This window comes from Dendrobates tinctorius, unplaced genomic scaffold (genome assembly GCF_039654945.1).
Source record: "Dendrobates tinctorius isolate UK_male_01 unplaced genomic scaffold, ASM3965494v1 ptg000065l, whole genome shotgun sequence".
Classification (NCBI taxonomy): domain Eukaryota; kingdom Metazoa; phylum Chordata; class Amphibia; order Anura; family Dendrobatidae; genus Dendrobates; species Dendrobates tinctorius.
In genome coordinates this window covers 36,024,523-36,037,935 of record NW_027361733.1, presented here as the reverse complement: position 1 = coordinate 36,037,935, position 13,413 = coordinate 36,024,523, and the positions used below count along the sequence as shown (strand labels likewise).

The 13,413-nt window shown below is 44.6% G+C and overlaps 1 protein-coding gene across 2 annotated transcripts; it reads right to left on the bottom strand.

The window, feature by feature from the left end:
• Positions 1-2,488: 2,488 nt before the first annotated feature.
• RPS21 (ribosomal protein S21) lies at positions 2,489-13,115 on the bottom strand. Of its 2 annotated transcripts, XM_073580943.1 has the most exons (6): positions 12,961-13,115; positions 5,850-5,926; positions 5,600-5,663; positions 4,255-4,326; positions 3,252-3,307; positions 2,489-2,561 (listed from the first exon to the last, which is right to left on the bottom strand). In XM_073580943.1, the coding sequence occupies exons 2-6, from the start codon at positions 5,897-5,899 to the stop codon at positions 2,552-2,554; spliced, it is 252 nt and encodes an 83-aa protein (XP_073437044.1). In that variant the 5' UTR covers positions 5,900-5,926; positions 12,961-13,115; the 3' UTR covers positions 2,489-2,551. The 2 variants fall into 2 exon arrangements, with proteins under 2 accessions (XP_073437044.1, XP_073437045.1); XM_073580944.1 differs by lacking the exon at positions 3,252-3,307.
• Between the last annotated feature and the right edge of the window lie 298 nt (positions 13,116-13,413).

Below are 13,413 nucleotides of genomic sequence, written 5' to 3'. Positions count from 1 at the left end.
TACACTGATTTGCATTAACACAGCATGCTGGTGTAGATTTCGGTTGTATCATTATCCCTACGTGCCAGTCTAACCTTTGATCCAATATGATCACCGTTTGCAGTTGACTAGGACATCAGCCAAAGAATTGTAAATTGGTCTGGAGACCACATGGGCATCACTATGAACAAGCCATCATGAGGGAACATCACACTGGCCCTACTCCTGGGAGTACGGGGTGACATAATGCATGGTAGCCGGACCTGCTAGTCTTCGTTCCAAGTACACTAACAGCCATCGAACGATCGTGTTGCAGCCTTTTCTCAAGTCTTCGAGAAGCAATTTTTCAACAAAACTGCTTAGATGCCATGAACTCTACTGAATGTGACATTTAATATGGGCCATTGTATCAGCAGCTCAGCTATATAATATGGCCAGATGCTGAGGGTTCATCAAACAAATTCCCAACACACAAAGGTTTACATTTTGATTAACCAGAAATCAGTGTTTAAATTGATATATAAATCAGGCTGAGGAGCTATTGTAGATCTGAAACCTTGTCACTCCAGCTCTATTCCCCGTTCAGAGTCGCCTCATCCTGCTTGTCTGACAGCATCTTTACTGTTTTGAGTTCAGACAAAGGAGCCACCAGTCAAGTAGGAGGCAGCACTGGGTGGTGAATAGAACTGGAGTGACAAGAGGCTTCAGATCTACAACCTCATTTGTATATCTATATATCAAGCTACTGCTTGACACATTTCTATGGGCCCACCCTGTACCTCATGTAACCACAATGAGGTCCTAATTTTAAGATTTTAGAATACTGGCACCTTAACCTCATCCCTCTTATAACAAGATTTTTATTTTAACCTAGGTACTACACCTGTGCTCCCATATAAGAGAATAGTTTGCAAGAGACCTTCATATTGTTTGTGTTAAGGTCCTGTCACACTAAGCGAGATCGCTGCTGAGTCACTAGAACTGTGACGTTATAGCGATCTTACCAGCGAGATCGCTGTGTGTGACAGTGACCAGCCCCCCTGCCGGGTATCGCTGATCGTGCCCGAAATGTCTAGACAATTCTTTGGTCGCTCATGTCCCGCTGAGTCGCTTGTATCGTCACGTTTGACACCTAGCCTAACGACCTCGTTAGCGACTCAAAAGCAAGACAAGGCGGGGATTAGCGTTCCAGTTTCCACGCCTACCTCGGCTCCGATTGGTGGTCACTACAGCATCCTGATTGGTGGGCTTCCTTTTAAAAGAAGCTAACAAAGTAGCGCTTCAGTTCTTTGTTCCTGACCCGGGCTTACCATACGATATACCCCAAAGATACATACCGTCAACAATGAATTGGCATCTGGGTAAATCAATCTGGAATCACAGCCTGTGAACGCTATTTGGACAGCCGGTGAACGCAAATAGGACACCGATGGCCGTTACTCTGGTGTGCTAGCCAAAAGACGTGTTCGAGAACAATGAAATGGAGCGCTAGTACGTCACCTTCTTTTAAATGCACGGCCAATCAGGATGCGGTAGCGTCCACCATTCGAAGCTGAGAGGGCGTGAGAAAGGGAGCGCAATCCACGCCTGTGTAAATACAGCGTCACACAGAACATCCCTCATCGAGGTGTGAATCGTCAATGGAATATGCAATGTGACAGGGTTCCAACGACCACCGACATTGTTACAAAGGTCGCTATGACACGCTAGATCGTTGCTCCGTCGTTGGGTAGATTGGACTGTCTGACATCTCAATAGCGACCACATAGCGATGCGGCAACGATCCCTGTCGTGTCGTATAGCTGTCGGGATCGTTATAGCGTCGCTAGGTGTGACGGGACCTTTAATTTTTTGATTACTTGCATTTTCCTGAACACAAGTACTTTTATATTCTCTACCCTAAACTTTCCATATCTGTAAGAAAGTCATTCAAATGAGCCGAGCAGCCTTCACATGGATTAGTGCCAATAACCGTATTGGACCTCTAGTTACTGGGGTTGCAAGCGGCAGCAAGGTAATTTACTCTAATGCCTAAATGTGTATTTACCACATAGGATACAATGGATTCTTCCTTTTTACATGTCTGGCATTGACAAGTTGCTCTAAGTGTCATATATTTAATCCTCCTATGGGTAAAATACAATGTGATAAAACAATGAGAAAGCGATTCTATGATTAATACACAAAAATAAACTATTACAAATTTGTTTCCCTACATTTTCACACTTAAGTTTACATTTAGTTCACATATCCCTAAATATTTTTTATATGATCCTTTCTACTTAGCCACAAATACTCCTGTTACTACTACAGAATGTACCCAATTGGACAATTTTTGTCATTAAGATAATCTCAATATGCAGGGAAGACTTAGCAAACCATTTACAAATGCACAGTGAGGACCAGGAACAGAATCCCAATAATACAATGCATTGGTAAGTAAAAGAGTAAATGCTCAGCGAGCACGAAAAACTGTATGAACACAGAACACCACTAAAAGACTCAAAAGTTTTTCTCTTTTTTAATATTTTATTGTTTTCTTACAAGTTTCCCAAATCCAGAGATTCTTCATTTAGAAGTTCCTAAGAGAAATAAAATTCACATGATCAGTGTGGAACTTGTCAAGAATATTTTTTTTTTAAGAAACAATAAAATGAAATGTGGAACAGGCACCTGACAATCGAAGTGAAAAAAGCAGAATTTGCCGGGGAAAGCTGCTGTCAGCCTGACATTACCATTTCAGCAGCTAAACCCTGACTTCTAAAAGGAGACCCTTTAGGACATCCAGATGCCACTCTAATATGGCAAATAGACAGGAAATAACTTGACAATTCCTTTTAAAAGGGGATTTATCAAACAATACAGACCACAGATGATTTTTAAGCATCATGAACTTGACAGTGAGCGTCCTTCCATCCATGACTCCCTTATAAACATTAAACAAGGATACGCAGAGCGGGCATGTTTATTTCAACAGGGTAATTATGTAAAAAAAACTCAGCAACAGCTCATCCACCGAGGGCATGTATAAGTCAAACATCCCAACCCTGCTGCCCCTCCATTGGCAGACATCCCCCTATAGAATGACTGGCTTATAATTATATTTGGCCAGTCCCATTGCACTCTGCAGGCTCAGTAGTTACCGACATGATATATAAGATTACAGACGCGTGTCATGGTCACAGGAAGAAGCTCTGATTTATGTCCATGGCACAAGGTGATAGATACCGGCACATCGTACAAGTCACTCATATTGGAAGCACTGCACTTACTTTGAAACAATACCATCAGTTTTCGCCAACCTGAGAATGGAGTCATCAGATTCCCCCTGTGAGCAGAACATGGAGATTATTGGGCTGTTAACTAAAGACGCTTCAAATGAACATATATATATATATATATATATATATATATATATATAACTCACGCAAAAAGAGGTTCTGCAGAAGCTGCAGTAGTACATTATATTAGGACTCACTGTACAGTAGCAGGAACTGTATTAACGCCTTCCTAATGTAGCTTTTAATGGCACCATTTTAAGGCACATATAACATTATTTGTGTTTTAGGAGGAAAGTGCCTGAAAACAAGCACATTTTACTTTGTTTTTTACACCTTTAGCATATGGGTTAATTAATTTCATATTTTCATAGATCAGACTTTTACAGAAGAGGGGATACCAATATGTTTTTATTCCTTTATTTTTGGATTGGAAGAAAAGGCAATAAAAAAACTATTTTACATTTTTAGTCACCCTATGGGAAATGAACCTGCACTGCAAAACTTTAGTATGGCAGAACATAGTAAAAATCTACTGTGAAGCCCTCTGTAAGAGTACAAACATGAAGACAGCAGGAGGCTTCAGTAGGGACCCAGTTGCCATGGCTACCCATCAGCACAATTACATTGGGTTGTGTTTGGCAGGAGGTGGTGAGGGAATAACAGAGGCCCCACTGGCAGTGCATTCACTTAATGTCACGGTCAGAGACTGAAAAAATTGTTTAAGTAGTTAAACGGCAGCGATCAGAGCTGGCTCCAATTGCTGCTGTTAGACGTAGGTTGTGGCTGTATAAGAGAGGCAGCACCTTCTTTGTACGAAGCAGACTCCATAAAACTGCATCCAATGGAGGACATACTGGTACGTTCTATGTTGGGAAGGGGTGAATGAACAGGAGTCAATGTGCTTCAAATATTCTTAAAATTTACTCTTGAGGCAGTATTATCCCAAATACCCTCTACATAACATGGCAAAACATAAGTGATGAGAGCAACTTACCATCCTGCGAATGCTGCCACAGATGGCGTAGGTCTTGTGCTGACCGGTAACACGGCCTGTCACTTTATCGACCTAAAAGAAGAGAGATAATGAGATGAATATCTGGCATCCATTCGCAACTGAATGCAAATGCGTCCTTTATATCCACACATGGTGACTAATGAGCTTGTGATCTCAGACACTGGAGCCAAACTGATAGCAAAAGCATCACTAAAGGATGATGTGAGGGGTTACAGGGAGGACATGATAAGCACAGTACACACTAATCTCTGGCTGTTTGCCTCATTCCTTTCCTCTACATGTGCTACAGACTGGAGGGGTGACAGCAGTGATGGGGAAATGATCAAGCTTATATATGAGGTATCTGAAGCGAAAACGAGATGGGGGGGGACTATTTTTACCACAACTTTCAAAATGCACCAAAATACTTCAGAACTTGGAGATTTCTGGCACTATACCCAGGGCTGTGGAATCGTCCATTTTGGTGGAGACAAAATAAAATGGACAGACTCCGAAAACATAGCAAATTGAGGTCAGTAGTACAATGCAGTATGTTCCGTTTCTCCAAAATAATTTGGGCATGTTCTAACATGTCCTATAAATGTCTGTTCTGCACCTGATTGCAGGATCTCGGCCCTTAGTGGAGATGAATCTGTGCTGCACTTTATGTGCATGCTCAGTAGTGACCAGTGCTGTGGGGTTGGGGATATTGAGGAGTCGGAGGTTGGCTTACAGACTCCACAGCCCTGACAGTGTCAGTGACTTCCAGTATCATTGCAGTAAAATGCAAGGTGTAATGAAGCTTTTTTTCTTCTTAAATAGGTTCACCAGCACCTGAGGCACATTTTAAGGGTCGTCAACTACTCAGACAACACCTTGTCAATTTCTGTATTCTCTAGTCTAAAATAAAACCCAGCTACTCTCACCAGTGCCGTTACAATGACATAGGTGCCAGATTTCTGGGGCTTGCGAGACGTTATGTCATGTCAGCCCTGCAGCAGCTTCAGTCTCCCTTCTTTCACATGAAACTCACACTTGGAAGGTGAAAGCTGCTGTTCTCGAACCTCCTCCAAATGTCACTTACGTCAGATTGTAGCAGCCTGATTGGCTACATGGCTCATGCTACATCATAACATCACGTGAGCTCCATGAGAGCAGGCGCCACTCCGGTGGAGACGAGCATGAGACCTTTTTTTGGCAATTGAAAAGGGGGTTCTCAGAGTAGTCGAAAAACCTTTTAACACATGCCACACAATAACATGCAGCTGAATACACGAACCATGCTCGTATTCTGAGATCCTACATAGAGATCCCATTGTTTTGTGGCTAGTTTAAGTTCACCCACCTCAGCTAGATTAATTTGGATGGAGGCATGGTCCTTGGCCCCAATGATCCTGTTGCTAGCAGAGCTGCAAAGAAAATTTTATATTAGACAAGAAGACTTCACATGCGACGCTGCCCAACTAGTAGTGCCATAGAAGCTCCTACATAGGGCAGATGTAGAATTCAATTTACCTACTCGGCACACCACCACAGCACGCAGTCACAATTACACAGGTCAGTCATGTGCACAAGAGTAATTACACACTTCCTACCATTTGCGGGGGACGTACAAGTCCACAAATTCACAAGCGTCGTTCTGCATGTTGAGATTTGGGTGATGTCAGGCGACCTGCCGAAATGAAAACACCAATTGACAATTCACACATAGCGATCCCCATTCATTGGCTAAGGGGGGCTTCTAACCTCTCAGAATACATTCTAATAGGTAAGAGCTGAATTATTTATAATAGCTGCAGGTCTATAATGACCCGACCTATGGTGCTGATCGTCACTGTCGCACAGTAATATGATCACAGTGGCCAATCATTGGTGGCCATCACATTATGTAGTAACACGTACTGATGAGGGACTGATAGAGCAGCGACTGCAAAGAAATTAGAGCACAGCTGTCCTGAATCAGTATGGACTGCAAACCCTCCCGCTGATCACCAACCAGTATCAATGTCCATAAGCTTCTTGGACTGATAAGTCTGAGAGCACAGAGACAGAGCCTTAAAGGAAATCTGTCACCCTTTTTTGCCCTATGAGCTGCCAGCATTGACATCAGGGGCTTATCTCCAGCATTCTGTAGATAAGCCCCAGATGTAACCTGAAAGATAAGAAAAACGAGTTAGATTATACTCACCGGAGAGGGCGGTCCAGTCCGATGGGTGTCGCGGTCCGGTGCCTCCCCATCTTCATACGATGCCGTCCTCTTCTTCCCTTCCTGTAGTAGCTCCGGCGCAGTGCTCTGCCCTGTTGAGGGCAGAGCAAAGTCCTGCAATGCGCAGGTGTCGGGAGAGGTCTGGCGCCTGCACATGCAGTATTCTGCTCTGCCCTCAACAGGGCAGAGCAGTGCGTCTGAGCTACTACAGGAAGGGAAGAAGAGGACGGCATCGTATGAAGATGGGAGGCGTCGGACTGGACCGCCCCCCTCCGGTGAGTATAATCTAAAGGGCCTGTCACACTAAGCGATATCGCTATAACGTCACTGATTTTGTGACGTGCTAGCGATATCGCTATGTCTGATACTTACCTCCGACCGGCTCCCCCGCTGGCTATCGCTGATCGCGTGAGAACGGCCTGGGCCGTTTCTCGTCGTCAGCTTCCTGTGGCGCCGCCGAGCGACGCGTGGACAGGACGTCAGGATCGCCTCGTCTGACAGGTAAGTAGTGACCCCCCGACCCCTGCTATGTCGCTGGTGAGATCTGCCTGTGTGTCAGCTCACTAGCGACCACTTAGCGATGCACCAGCGATCTTGAACGCGTCATATCGCTGGTCGGGATCGCTGGTGCATCGCTAAGTGTGACAGTACCCTAACATGTTTTTCTTATCTTTCAGGTTATAATGGGGGCTTATCTACAGCATTAAGGTACTGTCACACTAAGGCCTCTTTCACACTTCCGTTTTTTACAATCAGTCACAATCCGCCAGGTTTTGATAAAAAACGGATCCTCAATTTTTTTTTGAGGATCCGTTTTTTTCCCATTGACTTGCATTAATGGCGGATTGTGACGGATTGCTGTCCGTTGCATCCGTTTTTTGTGAGGATCCGCCAAAAGTTGCTGTCCGTCACCATCCTCAAAGATTTCAGAACGGAGCTTGTAACGTTTTTTCCTCTGGCGGATCCTCCAGACACTCATTTAACCCGAAATTCTTTCTGGGTGCTGGACAAAATAAAAAAAAAATCTCTCTCTCTCTCTCTCCCAGCCAGCCATTCCTTTAAATTTCTTCATTTTCAGGATCCGTCTAAAAACGGATCCTGTGCCATCCGTTCACATCAGTTTAGAACGGATCCGCTTATCCGCCTTTTTGGCGGATTATAACTGATGCAAAAAACTGAAGTGTGAAAGAGGCCTTAGCGATGTACCAGCGATCCCGACCAGCGATATGACGCGGTCAGGATCGCTGGTACATCGCTAAGTGGTCGCTAGTGAGCTGCCACACAGGCAGATCTCACTAGCGACATCGCTGGGGACGGGGATCGCTACTTACCTGTCACACCAGGCGATCCTGCGTCCTCCCGCCCGGCTCCACGCGTCGCTCGTCCTCACAGTAGGAAGCGCCGCAGGAAGCTGACGACGTGAAACAGTCCTGGACGTTCTCGCGCGATCAGCGATAACCAGCGGGTGAGCCGGTCGTAGGTAAGTATCAGACACAGAGATATCGCTAGCAATATCGCTATAACGTCACTAGTTATAGCGATATTGCTAGCGATATCTCTGTGACAGGCCCTTTACAGAATGCTGGAGATAAGCCCCTGATGTCAATGCCGGCAGCTCATAGGGCAAAAAAGGGTGACAGATTCCCTTTAAGTCCTAGTGCCACCTCTAACATGAGTGATGGAGACTACTAATCCCAAATATATATATATATATATATATATATATATATATATATATATATATATATATTTAAACACATACACACAGCAAAAGTATGATAAACCAACATTCCCGGGTGACAGCAGATGGTTTTATTAAAATTTGTCGCCTACACATATACATGGCGGAGGCTAATCTGTTCTACAGAAGAGTGGAGCAACTATGTACATAGATTACATATCCTGTATTTTACTCCAGAGCTGAGCTGCACTCACTATTCTGCTGGTGCAGTCACTGTGTACATACATTACTTATCCTGTACTGATCCTGTATCAGTAACATCCTGTATTATACTCCAGAGCTGCACTCACTATTCTGCTGGTGCAGTCACTGTGTACATACATTAGTTATCCTGTACTGATCCTGAGTTACATCCTGTATTATCCTCCAGAGCTGCACTTACTATTCTGCTGGTGGAGTCACTGTGTACATACATTACTTATCCTGTACAGAGTTTCAGTTAAGGGGAACCTGTCACCTCGTTTTTCAGCTATAAGCTGCGGTCACCGCCATTAGGGGCTTATCTACAGAATTCTATAATGCTGTAGATAAGCCCCCGATCTAACTTGAAAGATAAGAAAAATAAGTTTTAGTAGACTCACCTGGGGGCGGTCCGGTCCGATGGGTGTTGAAGGTCCGGTGCGTCCCACCTTTATGCGGTCATCCTCTTCCTTGCTTCGCGTCGTGACTCCTGTGCAGGCGTACTGATTTGCCCTGATGAGGGCAGAGTAAAGTACTGCAGTGCGCAGGCGCCAGGAAAAGTCAGAGAGGTCCAGCGCACTACCAGGGCTGTGGAGTCGGAGTCGTTGCTCATTTTGGTGGAGTCGGTATAAAATGGACCGACTCCTAAAATATATAATAAATTGGGTACAGTAGTTCAATGCAGAATATGCTGAATATTTTTTCATAGGAATTTGGGAAAGTTATGAAATGTCCTATAAATGACTGTTCTATTCCTGATCTAAGGCTACATTCACACACAGCGTTTTTCGAGGATACGTTTTTCAGTTGCAAAAGCAGATCAGCTTTTTAAAAAACCGCATCACCTGAAAGGTTTTTGAGCTCATAGATAATGTTTTCAATAGCAAAAGCAGATTAGAAATCTGCTCTATCTATATATCCATTTATCCATATCTGTCTATCCATATCATATCTGTACCAAAAAAAATGAAAGCCGGATAGCACACAGACTAACACTGCTTTTTTTTAGCACCAGTCAGGTACACCTCATAGCTGCCCAAAAGGACGCCCAGGACAGGCATTGCTCGTCTTCAGTAACATCAACTGATAGTTGGAATAAAAAGACTGCATTCATCACCACATCTTCTTAAGGTGCAGGCTTTATTTTCAAGTGTAGGGGTGTGAAGTATGAGGTTCTGCAGCAGCTGAGGTGTGCAGTATGAAATTCTGCGGAACAGTATGAGATTCTGCGCCCCCCCGGTTTGATCCTGGCTACGCCCATAGTGTGAATGTAGCCTGAGGATCTGGGCTTTATCTTAGCCGAGATAAGTCATAGTGTGTGTGTATGTTATATACACACAGTACAGACCAAAAGTTTGGACACATCTTCTCAATCAACGCGTTTTCTTTATTTTCATGACTATGAAAATTGTAGATTCATTCTGAAGGCATCAAAACTATGAATTAACACATTTATATAATTAACAAAAAAGTGTGAAACAACTGAAAAAACTGTATGTCTTATATTCTAGGTTCTTCAAAGTAGCCACCTTTTGCTTTGATTTCTGCTTTGCACACTCTTGTTGAGCTTCAAGAGGTAGTCACCGGAAATGGTTTTCACTTCACAGGTGTGCCCTGTCAGGTTTAATAAGTGGGATTTCTTGCCTTATAAATGGGATTGGGACCATCAGTTGTGTTGTGCAGAAGTCTGGTGGATACACAGCTGATAGTCCTACTGAATAGACTGTTAGAATTTGTATTATGGCAAGAAAAAAGTAGCTAAGTAAAGAAAAACGAGTGGCCATCATTACTTTAAGAAATGAAGGTCAGTCAGTCCGAAAAATTGGGAAAACTTTGAAAGTGTCCCCAAGTGCATTGGCAAAAACCATCAAGCGCTACAAAGAAACTGGCTCACATGAGGACCGCCCCAGGAAAGGAAGACCAAGAGTCACCTCTGCTGCGGAGGATAAGTTCATCCGAGTCACCAGCCTCAGAAATCGCAGGTTAACAGCAGCTCAGATTAGAGACCAGGTCAATGCCACACAGAGTTCTAGCAGCAGACACATCGCTACAACAACTGTTAAGAGGAGACTTTGTGCAGCAGGCCTTCATGTAAAATAGCTGCTAGGAAACCACTGCTAAGGACAGGCAACAAGCAGAAGAGACTTGTTTGGGCTAAAGAACACAAGGAATGGACATTAGACCAGTGGAAATCTGTGCTTTGGTCTGATGAGTCCAAATTTGAGATCTTTGGTTCCAACCACCGTGTCTTTGTGCAACGCAGAAAAGGTGAACGGAAGGACTCTACATGCCTGGTTCCCACCGTGAAGCATGGAGGAGGACGTGTGATGGTGTGGGGGTGCTTTGCTGGTGACACTGTTGGGGATTTATTCAAAATTGAAGGCATACTGAACCAGCATGGCTACCACAGCATCTTGCAGCGGCATGCTATTCCATCCGGTTTGTATTTAGTTGGACCATCATTTATTTTTCAACAGGACAATGGCCTCAAACACACCTCCAGGCTGCGTAAGGGCTATTTGACCAAGAAGGAGAGTGATGGGGTGCTACGCCAGATGACCTAAAGTATAGGAGTAACCCCGGCACACTAATAACATGAAAGTAAAGTCTTCTCAACGACAGTCTTTAATTGTTGTGATTTTATTGATTGTGAAAAAAAAGGGTGGTGTTACAATCCAAAAAAGGGTGGTGTTACAATCCAACGTTTCAGCTCTACATCTCGAGCTTTCATCAGGGATATGACTAGATCCTTGGTTTTGAGGTGTGTGTATAAGTGGTATAGGTTTGCCTTTGTAATCCAGCTGCTGGAACAGTACCTATAGTAACCACGATGTGTAGGGTCAGCACGTGACTCCCGTCCTTGTGTCCTAAATCTAGTCAGGTGTGGAGGAGGCCGGAAGTGACTTCCGGCCTCCTCCACACCTGACTAGATTTAGGACACAAGGACGGGAGTCACGTGCTGACCCTACACATCGTGGTTACTATAGGTACTGTTCCAGCAGCTGGATTACAAAGGCAAACCTATACCACTTATACACACACCTCAAAACCAAGGATCTAGTCATATCCCTGATGAAAGCTCGAGATGTAGAGCTGAAACGTTGGATTGTAACACCACCCTTTTTTGGATTGTAACACCACCCTTTTTTTTCACAATCAATAAAATCACAACAATTAAAGACTGTCGTTGAGAAGACTTTACTTTCATGTTATTAGTGTGCCGGGGTTACTCCTATACTTTAGTCTTGTTTTTTCCCAGAGCACCTAAGTTGGGGTTTGAGCCTGTCATATCTACTTTATACGCCAGATGACCTGGCCTCCACAGTCACCAGACCTGAACCCAATCGAGATGCTTTGGGGTGAGCTGGACCGCAGAGTGAAGGCAAAAGGGCCAACGAGTGCTAAGCATCTCTGGGAACTCCTTCAAGACTGTTGGAAGACCATTTCCGGTGACTACCTCTTGAAGCTCATCAAGAGAATGCCAAGAGTGTACAAAGCAGTAATCAAAGCAAAAGGTGGCTACTTTGAAGAACCTAGAATATAATACATATTTTAAGTTGTTTCACACTTTTTTGTTAATTATATAATTCCACATGTGTTAATTCATAGTTTTGATGCCTTCAGAATGAATCTACAATTTTCATAGTCATGAAAATAAAGAAAACTCTTTGAATGAGGTGTGTCCAAACTTTGGTCTGTACCGTATACATGTACATGTATACAGTGTATTACATATTTACAATTTTACAGTTTTTTGTGTTCTAAAGTTGTATTCCAATAAATAGATATTATGTTCTAACTAAATATCTTGATTATTGGATCATAAAAATGATTTAATGTCTGATGTTTACATTGTACTACAATACATTTTTCCCTTAAATATAAGCAATATATGTGGGAGTCGGAGTAAGGGAAATTGAGGAGTCGGAGTCGCAGGTTTGGCTTACCGACTCCACAGCCCTGCGCACTACAGTACTTTGCTCTGCCCTCAACTGGGCAAATCAGTACGCCTGCACAGGAGTCACGACACAAGGAGGAGTATGACATTGCATGAAGATGAGAGGCGCCGGACCCCCCCCCCCCCCCCCCAAGTATAATAAGACTTATTTTTCTTATCTTCCAAGTTACATTGGGGGCTTATCTCCAGCATTATAGAATGCTGGAGATAAGCCCCGAAAGGCAGTGGCCGCATCTTATTGCTGAAAAACGAGGTGACAGGTTCCCTTTAGCGGTTTGGCACTAATAGTCCCAGCACTGCCCATACATAAGAGTACCGCAGAGTAACTTTTCTTTATGAGGCAGTGGTGTACACCTATATGCGCACAGGCTGCGGTTTCCTATATTGTGGATGTATATTTCTGCCCCCGGACACAAGGACGGTGCTGCGGCCCAGGACACCGCCCGGAGATGAGCAGGACCCGCAGACACGTGTGCAACGCTGTACGGACACAACTGGCCGCAAAATGCGGGCACGGGCCTGGTACAAGATGTCACCCCCGCCCTAGGTGCACGATAGTGACAGCTTACAAGCAGCGAGCGCCATTCCGGAGCCCCCCGCACCCGCAGCGCCAAAGCTCACCTCCTGCTCACAATAATGGCTGACACGAAAGAGGAGGAAGCACCGCCCCGGAAGCCGAGAGGTCAGAGCGGCAGGCCTGAGCACTTCCGGGTGAAGAGAACGTAGACAGGAAGTGATCTCCGCTGTCATGGTAACAGTGGACTCTAACCACTAGAGCGCCCCGCGAGTTTTCACTTTCCAGGCCAGTTCTTTAGTGGGCGTTTCGGGGGGGGCGGGTGGCAGTGTTTGTGAGCTGCAGCGCTGATTGGCTCATGCAGGCCAGTTCTTTAGTGGGCATTCAGGAGCGAGCGCACATTTTTACCTCTCGGTGCGCATTTCACAGGTGCAGCGTCTGCGCATTTCACTAGTTCTGGGCGCCTCTCGGTGCGCATTTCACAGGTGCAGCGTCTGCGCTTTTCACAGGTGCAGCGTCTGCGCTTTTCACAGGTGCAGCGTCTGCGCATTTCACAGGTG